The 12,464-nt window shown below is 45.3% G+C and overlaps 1 protein-coding gene across 2 annotated transcripts in view; it reads left to right on the top strand.

The window, feature by feature from the left end:
- The window catches only part of nectin3b (nectin cell adhesion molecule 3b), a 158,128-nt gene that overhangs the window by 65,369 nt on the left and 80,295 nt on the right, over positions 1 to 12,464 (top strand). For both annotated transcript variants that reach the window (XM_063053723.1, XM_063053722.1), the window contains exon 2: positions 11,917 to 12,258. In XM_063053723.1, coding sequence (XP_062909793.1) covers positions 11,917 to 12,258 — 342 coding nt within the window. The remainder of the gene's footprint in view (positions 1 to 11,916; positions 12,259 to 12,464) is intronic.

Raw genomic sequence — 12,464 nt, 5'->3', positions numbered from 1 at the left:
ACTTCCTCCAAACTAAAGGTGTAGCTATGGGCACCCGTATGGGTCCTAGCTATGCCTGCCTTTTTGTTGGCTTTGTGGAACAATCTATGTTCCAAACCTATTCTGGTATCTGTCCCCTACTTTTCCTTCGCTGCATCGACGACTGCATTGGTGCTGCTTCTGCATGCATGCTGAGCTTGTTGACTTCACGTGACAGTGAGAGTAGGAATGCGATGAGTTTGAGGATAAATGCGTGGCTGAGGGATTGGAGCAGGAGGCAGGGATTCAAGTTTTTGGATCATTGGGACCTCTTTTGGCGCAGGCGTGACCTGTACAAAAAGGACGGGTTACGCTTGAATCCTAGGGGGACCAATATCCTGGCAGGGAGATTAGCGAGGGCTACTGAGGTGACTTTAAACTAGAATGGTTGCAGGGTGGGAATCAAATTAAAGAGGCTAGGCGAGAGGAGGTTAGTTCACAACAGAGGGATGGGAACCAGTGCAGAGAGACAGAGGGGTGTAAAGTGAGGGTAGAAGCAAAAAGTAGTAAGGAGAAAAGTAAAAGTGGCAGGCCGACAAATCCAGGGCAAGCATCAAAAAGGGCCACTTTTCAACATAATTGTATAAGGGCTAAGAGAGTTGTAAAAGAGCGCCTGATGGCTTTGTGTGTCAATGCCAGGAGCATTCGTAACAAGGTGGATGAATTGAAAGTGCAGATTGCTATTAATGATTATGATATAGTTGGGATCACAGAGACATGGCTCCAGGGTGACCAAGGGATGGGAGCTCAACGTTCAGGGATATTCAATATTCAGGAGGGATTGGCATGAAAGAAAAGGAGGTGGGGTGGCGTTGCTGGTTAAAGAGGAGATAGAAGGAAGGACATAAGCCGGGAAGATGTGGAATCGATATGGGTAGAGCTGCATAACACTAAGGGGCAGAAAACGCTGGTGGGAGTTGTGTACAGGCCACCTAACAGTAGTAGTGAGGTCGGAGATGGTATTAAACGGGAAATTAGAAATGTGTGCAATAAAGGAACAGCAGTTATAATGGGTGACTTCAATCTACATGTAGATTGGGTGAACCAAATTGGTAAAGGTGCTGAGGAAGAGGATTTCTTGGAATGTATGCGGGATGGTTTTTTGAACCAACATGTCGAGGAACCAACTAGAGAGCAGGCTATTCTGGACTGGGTTTTGAGCAATGAGGAAGGGTTAATTAGCAATCTTGTCGTGAGAGGCCCCTTGGGTAAGAGTAACCATAATATGGTGGAATTCTTCATTAAGATGGAGAGTGACATAGTTAATTAAGAAACAAAGGTTCTGAACTTAAAGAGGGGTAACTTTGAAGGTATGAGTCGTGAATTAGCTAAGATAGACTGGCAAATGACACTTAAAGGATTGACGGTGGATATGCAATGGCAAGCATTCAAAGATTGCATGGATGAACTACAACAATTGTTCATCCCAGTTTGGCAAAAGAATAAATCAAGGAAGGTAGTGCACCCGTGGCTGACACTAGGGATAGTATCAATTCCAAAGAAGAAGCATACAAATTAGCTAGAAAAAGTGGCTCACCTGAGGACTGGGAGAAATTCAGAGTTCAGCAGAGGAGGACAAAGGGCTTAATTAGGAAGGGGAAAAAAGATTATGAGAGAAAACTGGCAGGGAACATAAAAACTGACTGTAAAAGCTTTTATAGATATGTGAAAAGGAAAAGACTGGTAAAGATAAATGTAGGTCCCCTACAGACAGAAACAGGTGAATTGATTATGGGGAGCAAGGACATGGCAGACCAATTGAATAATTACTTTGGTTCTGTCTTCACTAAGGAGGACATAAATAATCTTCCAGAAATAGTAGGGGACAGAGGGTCCAGTGAGATGGAGGAACCGAGCGAAATGCATGTTAGTAGGGAAGTGGTGTTAGGTAAATTGCAGGGTTTAAAGGCAGATAAATCCCCAGGGCCAGATGGTCTGCATCCCAGAGTGCTTAAGGAAGTAGCCCAAGAAATAGTGATGCACTCGTGATAATTTTTCAAAACTCATTAGATTCTGGACTAGTTCCTGAGGATTGGAGGGTGGCTAATGTAACCCCTCTTTTTAAAAAAGGAGGGAGAGAGAAACCGGGGAATTATAGACCAGTTAGCCTAACGTCGGTGGTGGGAAAACTGCTGGAGTCAGTTATCAAAGATGTGATAACAGCACATTTGGAAAGCGGTGAAATCATCGGACAAAGTCAGCATGGATTTGTGAAAGGAAAATCATGTCTGATGAATCTCATAGAATTTTTTTGAGGATGTAACTAGAAGAGTGGATAGGGGAGAACCAGTGGATGTGGTATATTTGGATTTTCAAAAGGCTTTTGACAAGGTCCCACACAGGAGATTAGTGTGCAAACTTAAAGCACACGGTATTGGGGGTAAGGTATTGATGTGGATAGAGAATTGGTTAGCAGACAGGAAGCAAAGAGTGGGAATAAACGGGACCTTTTCAGAATGACAGGCAGTGATTAGTGGGGTACCGCAAGGCTCAGTGCTGGGACCCCAGCTGTTTACAATATATATTAATGACTTGGATGAGGGAATTAAATGCAGCATCTCCAAGTTTGCGGATGACACGAAGCTGGGCGGCAGTGTTAGCTGTGAGGAGGATGCTAAGAGGATGCAGGGTGATTTGGATAGGTTAGGTGAGTGGGCAAATTTATGGTAGATGCAATTTAATGTGGAGAAATATGAAGTTATCCACTTTGGTAGCAAAAATAGGAAAACAGATTATTATCTGAATGGTGGCCGATTAGGAAAAGGGGAGGTGCAACGAGACCTGGGTGGTGTCATTATACACCAGTCATTGAAAGTGGGCATGCAGGTACAGCAGGCGGTGAAAAAGGGGAATGGTATGCTGGCATTTATAGCAAGAGGATTCGAGTACAGGAGCAGGGAGGTACTACTGCAGTTGTACAAGGCCTTGGTGAGACCACACCTGGAGTATTGTGTGCAGTTTTGGTCCCCTAATCTGAGGAAAGACATCCTTGCCATAGAGGGAGTACAAAGAAGGTTCACAAGATTGATTCCTGGGATGGCAGGACTTTCATATGAAGAAAGACTGGATGAACTAGTCTTGTACTCGTTGGAATTTAGAAGATTGAGGGGGGATCTGATTGAAACGTATAAAATCCTAAAGGGATTGGACAGGCTAGATGCAGGAAGATTGTTCCCGATGTTGGGGAAGTCCAGAACGAGGGGTCACGGTTTGAGGATAAAGGCGAAGCCTTTTAGGACTGAGATTAGGAAAAACTTCTTCACACCGAGAGTGGTGAATCTGTGGAATTCTCTGCCACAGGAAACAGTTGAGGCCAGTTCATTGGCTATATTTAAGAGGGAGTTAGATATGGCCCTTGTGGCTAGGGGGATCAGAGGGTATGGAGGGAAGGCTGGTGCAGGGTTCTGAGTTGGATGATCAGCCATGGCGGTGCAGGCTCGAAGGGTTGAATGGCCTACTCCTGCACCTATTTTCTATGTTTTCTATGTTTCTATTAACTTTGCCTCCGACTTTCACCCTGCCCTCAAGTTTACCTGGTCCATTTCCGACACCTCTCTCCCCTTTCTAGATCTTTCTGTCTCTATCTCTGGAGACAGCTTATCTACTGATGTCTACTATAAGCCTACTGACTTTCACAGCTATCTGGACTATTCCTCTTCTCACCCTGTCTCTTGCAAAAATGCCATCTCCTTCTCGCAATTCCCCCATCTCCGCCGCAACTGCTCTCAGGATGAGGCTTTTTGTTCCAAGACGAGAGAGATGTCCTCCTTTTTTAAAGAAAGGGGCTTCCCTTCCTCCACCATCAACTCTGCTCTCAAACGCATCTCCCCCATTTCACGCCCATCTGCTCTCACTCCATCCTCCTGCCACCCCACTGGGAATCGAGTTCCCCTGGTCCTCACCTACCACCCTACCAGCCTCCGGATCCAACATATTATTCTCCATAACTTCCGCCACCTCCAACGGGATTCCACCACTAAGCACATCTTCCCTCCCCCCTGCCCCGCCTTACGCAGGGATGGCTCCCTACGTGACTCCCATGTCCATTCGTACCCCCCCCCAGCCCTCCCCACTGATCTCCCTCCTGGCACTTATCCTTGCAAGTGGAACAAGTGCTACATATGCCCTTACACTTCCTCCAGTGCTCCCCATGTGGCCTTCTATATATTGGCGAGACCCAACGCAGACTGGGAGATCGTTTTGCTGAACACCTACGCTCTGTCCGCCAGAGAAAGCAGGATCTCCCAGTGGCCATACATTTTAATTCCACATCCCATTCCCATTCTGATATGTCTATCCATGGCCTCCTCTACTGTCAAGATGAAGCCACACTCAGGTTGGAGGAACAACACCTTGTATTCCGTCTGGGTAGCCTCCAACCTGGTGGCACGAACATTGACTTCTCTAACTTCCGCTAATGCCCCACCTCCCCCTCGTACCCCATCCGTTATTTATTTATATACACACATTCTTTCTCTCTCCTTATTCTCCCTCTGCCCCTCTGACTATACCCCTTGCCCATCCTCTGGGTTCCCTCGCCCACTTTTCCTGATCCCTGGGCCTCCTGTCCCATGATCCTCTCATATCCCTTTTGCCAATCACCTGTCCAGCTTTTGGCTCCATCCCTCCCCCTCCCACTTTCAAATCTCTTACTAGCTGTTCTTTCAGTTAGTCCTGACGAAGGGTCTCGGCCCGAAACGTCGACTGTACCTCTTCCTAGAGATGCTGCCTGCACCAGCAACTTTTATGTATGTTGCTTCAATTTCCAGCATCTGCAGAATTCCTCGTGTTTGTGCTTTTAAGTGTGAGGTGGTTCATTTTGGTAGGTCAAATATGATGGCAGATTATAGTATTATTGGTAAGACTCTTGGCAGTGTGGAGGATCAGAGGGATCATGGTGGCCAAGTCCATGGGACACTCAAAGCTGCTGTACAGGTTGACTCTGTGGTTAAGAAGGCATACAGTGCATTGGCGTTCATGAACTGTGGGATTGAGTTTAAGAGCTGAGAGGTCATGTTGCAGCCATATAGGACCCTGGTCAGACCCCACGTGGAGTGCTGTGCTCAATTCTGGTCTCCTCAATACAGGAAGGATGTGGAAGCTATAGAAAGGGTGCAGAGGATATTTACAAAGATGTTGCCTGGATTGGGGAGCATGATTAATGAGAATAGTTTGAGTGAACTCTGTCTTTTCTCCTTGGAGCTGGGGCAGATGAGAGGTGACTTGATAAAGATGTATAAAATGATGAGAGTCAATGGTCATGTGGATAGTCAGAGGCTTTTTCCCAGGGCTGAAATGGCTAGCACAAGAGGGCACAGTTTTAAGGTGCTTGGAAGTAGGTATAGAGGAGATGTCAGGGGTACGTTTTTTACATGGGGAGTGATGAGTGCGTGGAATGTGCTTCCGGCAATGGTGGTGGAGATGGATACAATAGGGTCTTTTAAGAGACTCCGGGTTAGGTACATGGAGCTTGGGAAAGTGGAGGGCTATAGGTAACCTTAGGTAAATTCTAAATAAGTACATGTTCGGCACAGCATTGTTGGCCAAAGAACCTGTTTTCTATGTTTCTAATCGCCACCACTGCATAATCTCTGCCAGTAAGAGCCTTATGAGACAGAGGAAGAATCAGATCATTTCCCATATATTGGTCGTGCTGAACTGAGACATCAGTGATGAAGTTCATTGATGTCGTGAGTGAGCCTGCACTGGCTGTCAGAGAAAATGTTTTCAAGTTCAAGACTTCAAACCCACACAGACATTGTGGTCTACCTGACAGTGATTCCTGGCCTTTATGCTTATGAGGCAGAGAATGGCAACAGCAGACACTTCAATCAGGGTAGACTTGCACAACAGGGCACTGATGCATGCAGTAGAAAAGTGACCTGGGAATATATATCCATAACTCCTTGAAAGTGGCATGACAGGTAGATAGTCGTAACGAGAACTTTTGGCACATTGACCTTCATAAATCAGAGTAAGTATTGAGTACAGATTTCCCCCGCCATCTGAAGGTAGAACGTTCCCATGAAACGGTTCGTAAGCCAGAATGTTGTAAAGTGAAGAAGCAATTACCATTTATTTATATGGGAAAAATTTGTGAGCGTTCGCAGACCCAAAAATAACCTACCAAATCATGCCGAATAACACATAAAACCTAAAATAGCAATAACATATAGTAAAAGCAGGAATGATATGATAAATATCATATAAATTATACCTATATAAATTAATAAATAAATATACCTATATAAATTAGAAATACTTCTCTACAACGAATGCCTGCACTGTTCTCTGTAGCTAAAATCTCACGCAAGCGCTCTTGGCAAAACACTCTCTCCAGTAACTTTTAGGCTATGAAGCTGCCAAATCATACCAAATAACACGTAAAAATACACAGCCGATATAAAGTAGAAATAATGTATGTACAGTGTAGTACCACTTACTGGAATCGGGAAGACAGCAAGCACACTGATGGTGGTGTGTTAGGCTGAGTGGTCGGAGTTTGGGTGGTGCAGTGGCCCCCACCCTCCGGGCAACAACCCGATACCGATCCATGAAGCATGCAGGGGTACAGCGGTAGCCGGGAGGCACACAGCACATCTTTAAGAAAAAAGCCGAAATAAACATGCTAATTAGTTAGGTGCTGCCTGGCACGTAAATGTCAGCCCAGATCAGAGGTGATGCAGTCGGCAATCACCTCTGATCTGGGCTGACTATTACATGCCGGGCGGCACCTAATTAATTAGCATGTTTATTTCGGCTTTTTCTTAAAGATGTGTTGTGTGCGTCCCGGCTACTGCTGCATTCTCCGCGAATCGGTATCTGTCTGGGGCCTGGGGATTGGGGTGGTGGGAGACTGGGGTGTCATCTCATCGTCGTCTGTTTCCATTAGGGCAGGCAGCTCATCTTCTCCTATGACTGCCCGCCTCGATGTTGAAGGTTGAGGTTCATTGTCTGCTGTGGCTGATGTGGAAGGCTTGCTTGACTGCTTACTCTCGCACATTTTTCTATCATACAGTTCTTTGTAAGCCTCAAACCATCCTGCAAATATGCCCTAAACCGATGTACCCTTTCAAAATTAAAGTCGTACTTTATCATTGCAGCGAAAATCTCACGTAGTTGCCTCACGTTCTGTTCCTGGACGACTTCACCTACGGTCCGTTTGCTACTGTATTCGGTTTCAATTGTTATCCTTTCTTCTTGCAATTGCATCAGCTCTTCACCTATCAGTTCTTGGTCATGGGATACGAGAGCATCATGGGACAGGAGGTCCGGGAAGAAAGACGGGGGGGGGGGCGGGATCCCAGAGGATGGGCAAGGGGTATATTCAGAGGGACAGAGGGAGAAAAAGGAGAGCGAGAGAAAGAATGTGTGTATAAAAATAAGTAATAGATGGGGTTAACTTCCGCTAATGCCCCACCTCCCCCTCGTACCCCATCTGTTACTTATTTTTATACACACATTCTTTCTCTCGCTCTCCTTTTTCTTCCTCTGTCCCTCTGAATATACCCCTTGCCCATCCTCTGGGATCCCGCCCCCCGTCTTTCTTCCCGGACCTCCTGTCCCATGATCCTCTGGTATCCCTTTTGCCTATCACCTGTCCAGCTCTTGGCTCTATCCCTCCCCCTCCTGTCTTCTCCTATCATTTTGGATCTCCCCCTCCCCCTCCCCCTCCAACTTTCAAATCCCTTACTCACTCTTCCTTCAGTTAGTCCTGACGAAGGGTCTCGGCCTGAAACGTCGACTGCACCTCTTCCTCGAGATGCTGCCTGGCCTGCTGCGTTCACCAGCAACTTTTATGTGTGGTCCTTACTTCGTTCACCACGATCGAAACGCTTAATTATGTCTAGTTTTATGCTAAGTGTAACACCCTTACGAGCTCTTTTAGGCTTTTCCAATACCTTAGAACTCATCTTGCTAATGGCTGCTCACAGGCACGTGTTTAAGCAATGCCAGCGAGAATACCGTTTCAAATCCGGGAAAAGCGGCTGCTCAGGGCACGCGCTGATTTTATTTTCCATGCGCTGATTTTTTTTCACCGCGCTGATTTTCCACGCGTGCTGTCTTTTTTTGTAACAGTGAAAACACCTTCTGTTAGCGAAAACAGGTAACTAATGTAGGTCTTTTGTAACAGTGAGGTTTCGTAAAGCGAACGTTCGAAAAGCAGGGGACGCCTGTATAGAAGTTAGGATTTGTGTTGTAAATGTTGGTGAGGCCAAATTTGGAGCATTGTATGCAATTTTGATCAGCTACCTATAGGAACAATATCAAAAGCTTGAAGAAGTGTAGAGAAGATTTACAGGGATGGTGCAGGGACTTGTGGATCTGAGTTAAAAGAACCATTGCAATAGGTTGGGACGTTATTCCCTGGAGCGTAGGAGAACTTGAGGGGAGTTCTTGGGGGTTTACAAAATTGAGGGTATTGATTGGGTAACTACAAGCAGGCTATTTCCCCGTAGACTGTGTGAGACAACAGGTCATAGATTATAGGCAAATGATTAAATATTTAAGGGGAACCTGAGGGAGAACAGTTTTACTCAGTGGGTGATGCAAGTAGAAGTGGTAATGAATTTTCAATTGCAAAATCTTAAGAGAAATTTGGATAGCTGCATGGATCAGGGATATTGTCTGAGTGCAAGTAGATGGATCAAGGTGGGTGATCAGGTTAATATGGACTAGGTAGGCCAAGAGCTTGTTTCTCTGCTGCAGTACTCTGACTCAGTGCTCTACATTCCAGAATTTTAAAGAATATTGTCACAAAATAATCTGCAGATGCTGGGGTCAAAGCAACATCACAACACGCTGGAGGACCTGATGAAGGGTTCCGGCCCGAAATGTCGACTCATAGTTTCTACAGTTCCTGAGGACCTGAGTTCCTCCAGCATGTTGTGAGTGTTGCTTTAAAGAGCGTTGTTTTTGGAGATGACAGATACTGTATCACCATCTTGTTATCTTCCAGAATTCTGCAGATTATGGAATTATTCATGTCGGTTGAAAGGTAGCAGACCTAATCCATTATGAAAAGCTGAAGGGGGTGGTGCAGGAAGGAAGAGAATTACCAAGTTGTATGGAAGTGAAAATGTGAAATTCATAAAGAAATATGGAATAATGGATCATCTTTTGGGGGATATAGCATTGAGGACTGTCAATGTAGATTTATGGAAAGTAAATAACTTTCGAACTCTTGGAGTTCTTTAAGAATTTAATTAATAGACTATATAAAGGTGATCCAGCAAAGCTGATCTATATGGGTTTTAATAAGGATTTTGATAAAGTTAGTTAGGTTGGAAAATATGAATTCAAGAATATTTTGATAGGGATTGGGAATTAGATAATGGTAAAAAAGGAAAGACTGGAAAGAAACACTTTTTCAGATTGTTCGCCTGTGATTAGTGGAGTGCAAAAGGGATCTATGCTTGGGTCCTTGTTCATTGCAATCTGTGTATGGGACCAAATGTCATTTACCAAATTTCATGATGCTAAACCTGGTGGGATTGTGAATACAGAGGAGAACGGCAACTTGCTTCTGGGTTCTGGACAAAGTTGGGTGAGTGAGTGGGAACACGGTGACGAAAAACCAGGTTATCAGAAGATTGATGCTGATGAGAGAGGTAAGAGAGACAAATGGAGAAATGTTCAAAATGTTAATGAGAGAGGAGAGAGATAACGAAAAGAGACACAGTTCCGAGTATTGACAGACCGGTTGCTTTGAACCTGAACTGTTTGAAGTTTGGTGGACAGGCGATACCCCAGCAGAGGGATAAAAAGAACAGGTTTGCTAAGACACGAGATCACGAGATACCGAGACCCTGGAAAAGCGGTGTGCCCCCACAAGTTGGTAGGAGTTTGGAGATCTGGTCGTGGGAACCGACCATAGACGCACAGAGTGAAGAGGTACGATCGGCGGGAACGTGGTGTGTGTGTCCGCCCTTGCCTGGGTGCCGGGTTCACCGCGGAAGAACGGTCATATCCGGAACGGAGGGGTCACAGTCGGTAACCACAGAAGACATAAAAGGGTTCGCCCGAGATTTGCATTCATTCTCTCTCTCCCTCTCCCTCTCCCTCTCCCTCTCCCTCTCCCTCTCCCTCTCCCTCTCCCTCTCCCTCTCCCTCTCCCTCTCCCTCTCCCTCTCCCTCTCCCTCTCCCTCTCCCTCTCCCTCTCCCTCTCCCTCTCCCTCTCCCTCTCCCTCTCCCTCTCCCTCTCCCTCTCCCTCTCCCTCTCCCTCTCCCTCTCCCTCTCCCTCTCCCTCTCCCTCTCCCTCTCCCTCTCCCTCTCCCTCTCCCTCTCCCTCTCCCTCTCCCTCTCCCTCTCCCTCTCCCTCTCCCTCTCCCTCTCCCTCTCCCTCTCCCTCTCCCTCTCCCTCTCCCTCTCCCTCTCCCTCTCCCTCTCCCTCTCCCTCTCCCTCTCCCTCTCCCTCTCCCCTCTCCCTCTCCCTCTCCCTCTCCCTCTCCCTCTCCCTCTCCCTCTCCCTCTCCCTCTCCCTCTCCCTCTCCCTCTCCCTCTCCCTCTCCCTCTCCCTCTCCCTCTCCCTCTCCCTCTCCCTCTCCCTCTCCCTCTCCCTCTCCCTCTCCCTCTCCCTCTCCCTCTCCCTCTCCCTCTCCCTCTCCCTCTCCCTCTCCCTCTCCCTCTCCCTCTCCCTCTCCCTCTCCCTCTCCCTCTCCCTCTCCCTCTCCCTCTCCCTCTCCCTCTCCCTCTCCCCTCTCCCTCCTCCCAACAGCGATTACTGCGAACTGTCCTAAACTGCACTGAACTCTGCGTCACTTGAGACTGATCATTTTACCCCTAGACTGCGATAGAGCTTGGTTGATCCTATTACCCTAGTTCTGTGTACGTGTGTGTTTTATCATTGCTAATCTGTTGCATTCATATCCTTACGATTAGAGTACTGTGTTACTTATTTCTTTAATAAAACTTTCTTAGTTCCAGTAATTCAGACTCCAACTAAGTGGTCCATTTCTGCTGGTTTGGCAACCCAGTTACGGGGTACGTAACAGATGGAATATAATATGGGAAAATGTGTGGCTATCTACTTTGAATGTTGTGATTGAATAAACTGAGCCATACATAAGATGTAACTGGAAGATGTAGAAGTTTTATTCAAAACAGCAGATCTTTTGCAGAGAATTGAGTTCTCTCCTCAGGGTGTTACACTTTTTAAACACAAAGACAAAATGATTAATGTTTCAGTGGTTATAATCATCAACTTTGCCTGTCTATATTCAAAATATTAACTTTGCAGAATTACATATTTACAATGGTAAACTCGAATGATGTTTCCTGTAGATTTTACTGTCTTTTGTCAAAACTTTTTTTTCCAAAGCTTAGTGCACCACCTTATGTTTTATGCTTTATTGCAAAAGTATTGCAGGCTATGTTCCTTTTGTTACTCTTATTACTTTCACAGTATGAGATAGTTGAAAGCAAATCCATATTTTTGTGTGATTTGAAATCATGTATGGCTGGAGTTAATTTGCATATGTACATTTTCAATGTATTCAGTTCTTGCCTCAGGAAGGAGGACCTGCTTGATTTTCTTTCTTTCACACCATCATTTAGCTTTTAGTAATACAATCCTCATCACTGTCCTGGTGGAGATCACATTCCTGAGTAAAGATCAGAACTTGAATTTCAACTTTGAAGCATAATAACAAACAACGAAGAGAAAATCTGCAGATGCTGGAAATCTGAGCAACACACACAAGATGCTGGAGGAACTCTGCAGGCCAGGCAGTATCTATGGAAAAAAGTAACCAGTTGACATTTCGGACTGAGATTTTTCATCAGGACTACAATACACTTCTACTATATGCTGAAAGGAGAGCTTACAGTATTTTTCTTTATAGTGTGTGGAAAAGTGAACTTTTGCTATTGAATTATTATTTTTATATCTTAACAGGGGCTTTGGCTAGTCCTGTTGCAGTCGATCAGAAAATATCTGCAATCTTGGGGAAAAATGTCACCTTAAAGTGTTTTGTAACTGTGAAGGAAAATGTAACTCAGATCTCCTGGGAGAAGCAAGAACGTGGAACTACAGACACTGTTGCAGTGTTTCATCCTAAATATGGAATTTCAATCCAAGGAGATTATTCAGGAAGAGCTGAGTTCACAAATCCATCTTCAAAAGATGCAACCATTGTTATTACCAAAGTCAGATTTTCAGACTCTGGAAACTACATCTGCAAAGTGGTTACTTTTCCATTGGGAAATTATCAAGAAACAAGCACGGTGACTGTGATTGGTATGTATATTTAACATTTTGCTATACTGTGCAAGGAGAATTAAGGATTAATTTGGTTAAATTGGGCAAATTTCCTGCTGATCAATTTGCCACTAAAGGAATTCAAAGAAACAGACATCTGATCTGTTATTTGGGGTGTGGTGTTGGGAAAGCAGTAACCTGCATTTCTAATTTGTGGTACAAATAGAGTAGTCAATGATATTTAA

This window comes from Mobula hypostoma, chromosome 7 (genome assembly GCF_963921235.1).
Source record: "Mobula hypostoma chromosome 7, sMobHyp1.1, whole genome shotgun sequence".
Taxonomy (NCBI): Eukaryota; Metazoa; Chordata; class Chondrichthyes; order Myliobatiformes; family Myliobatidae; genus Mobula; species Mobula hypostoma.
This window is presented reverse-complemented; position numbering and strand designations above follow the sequence as displayed.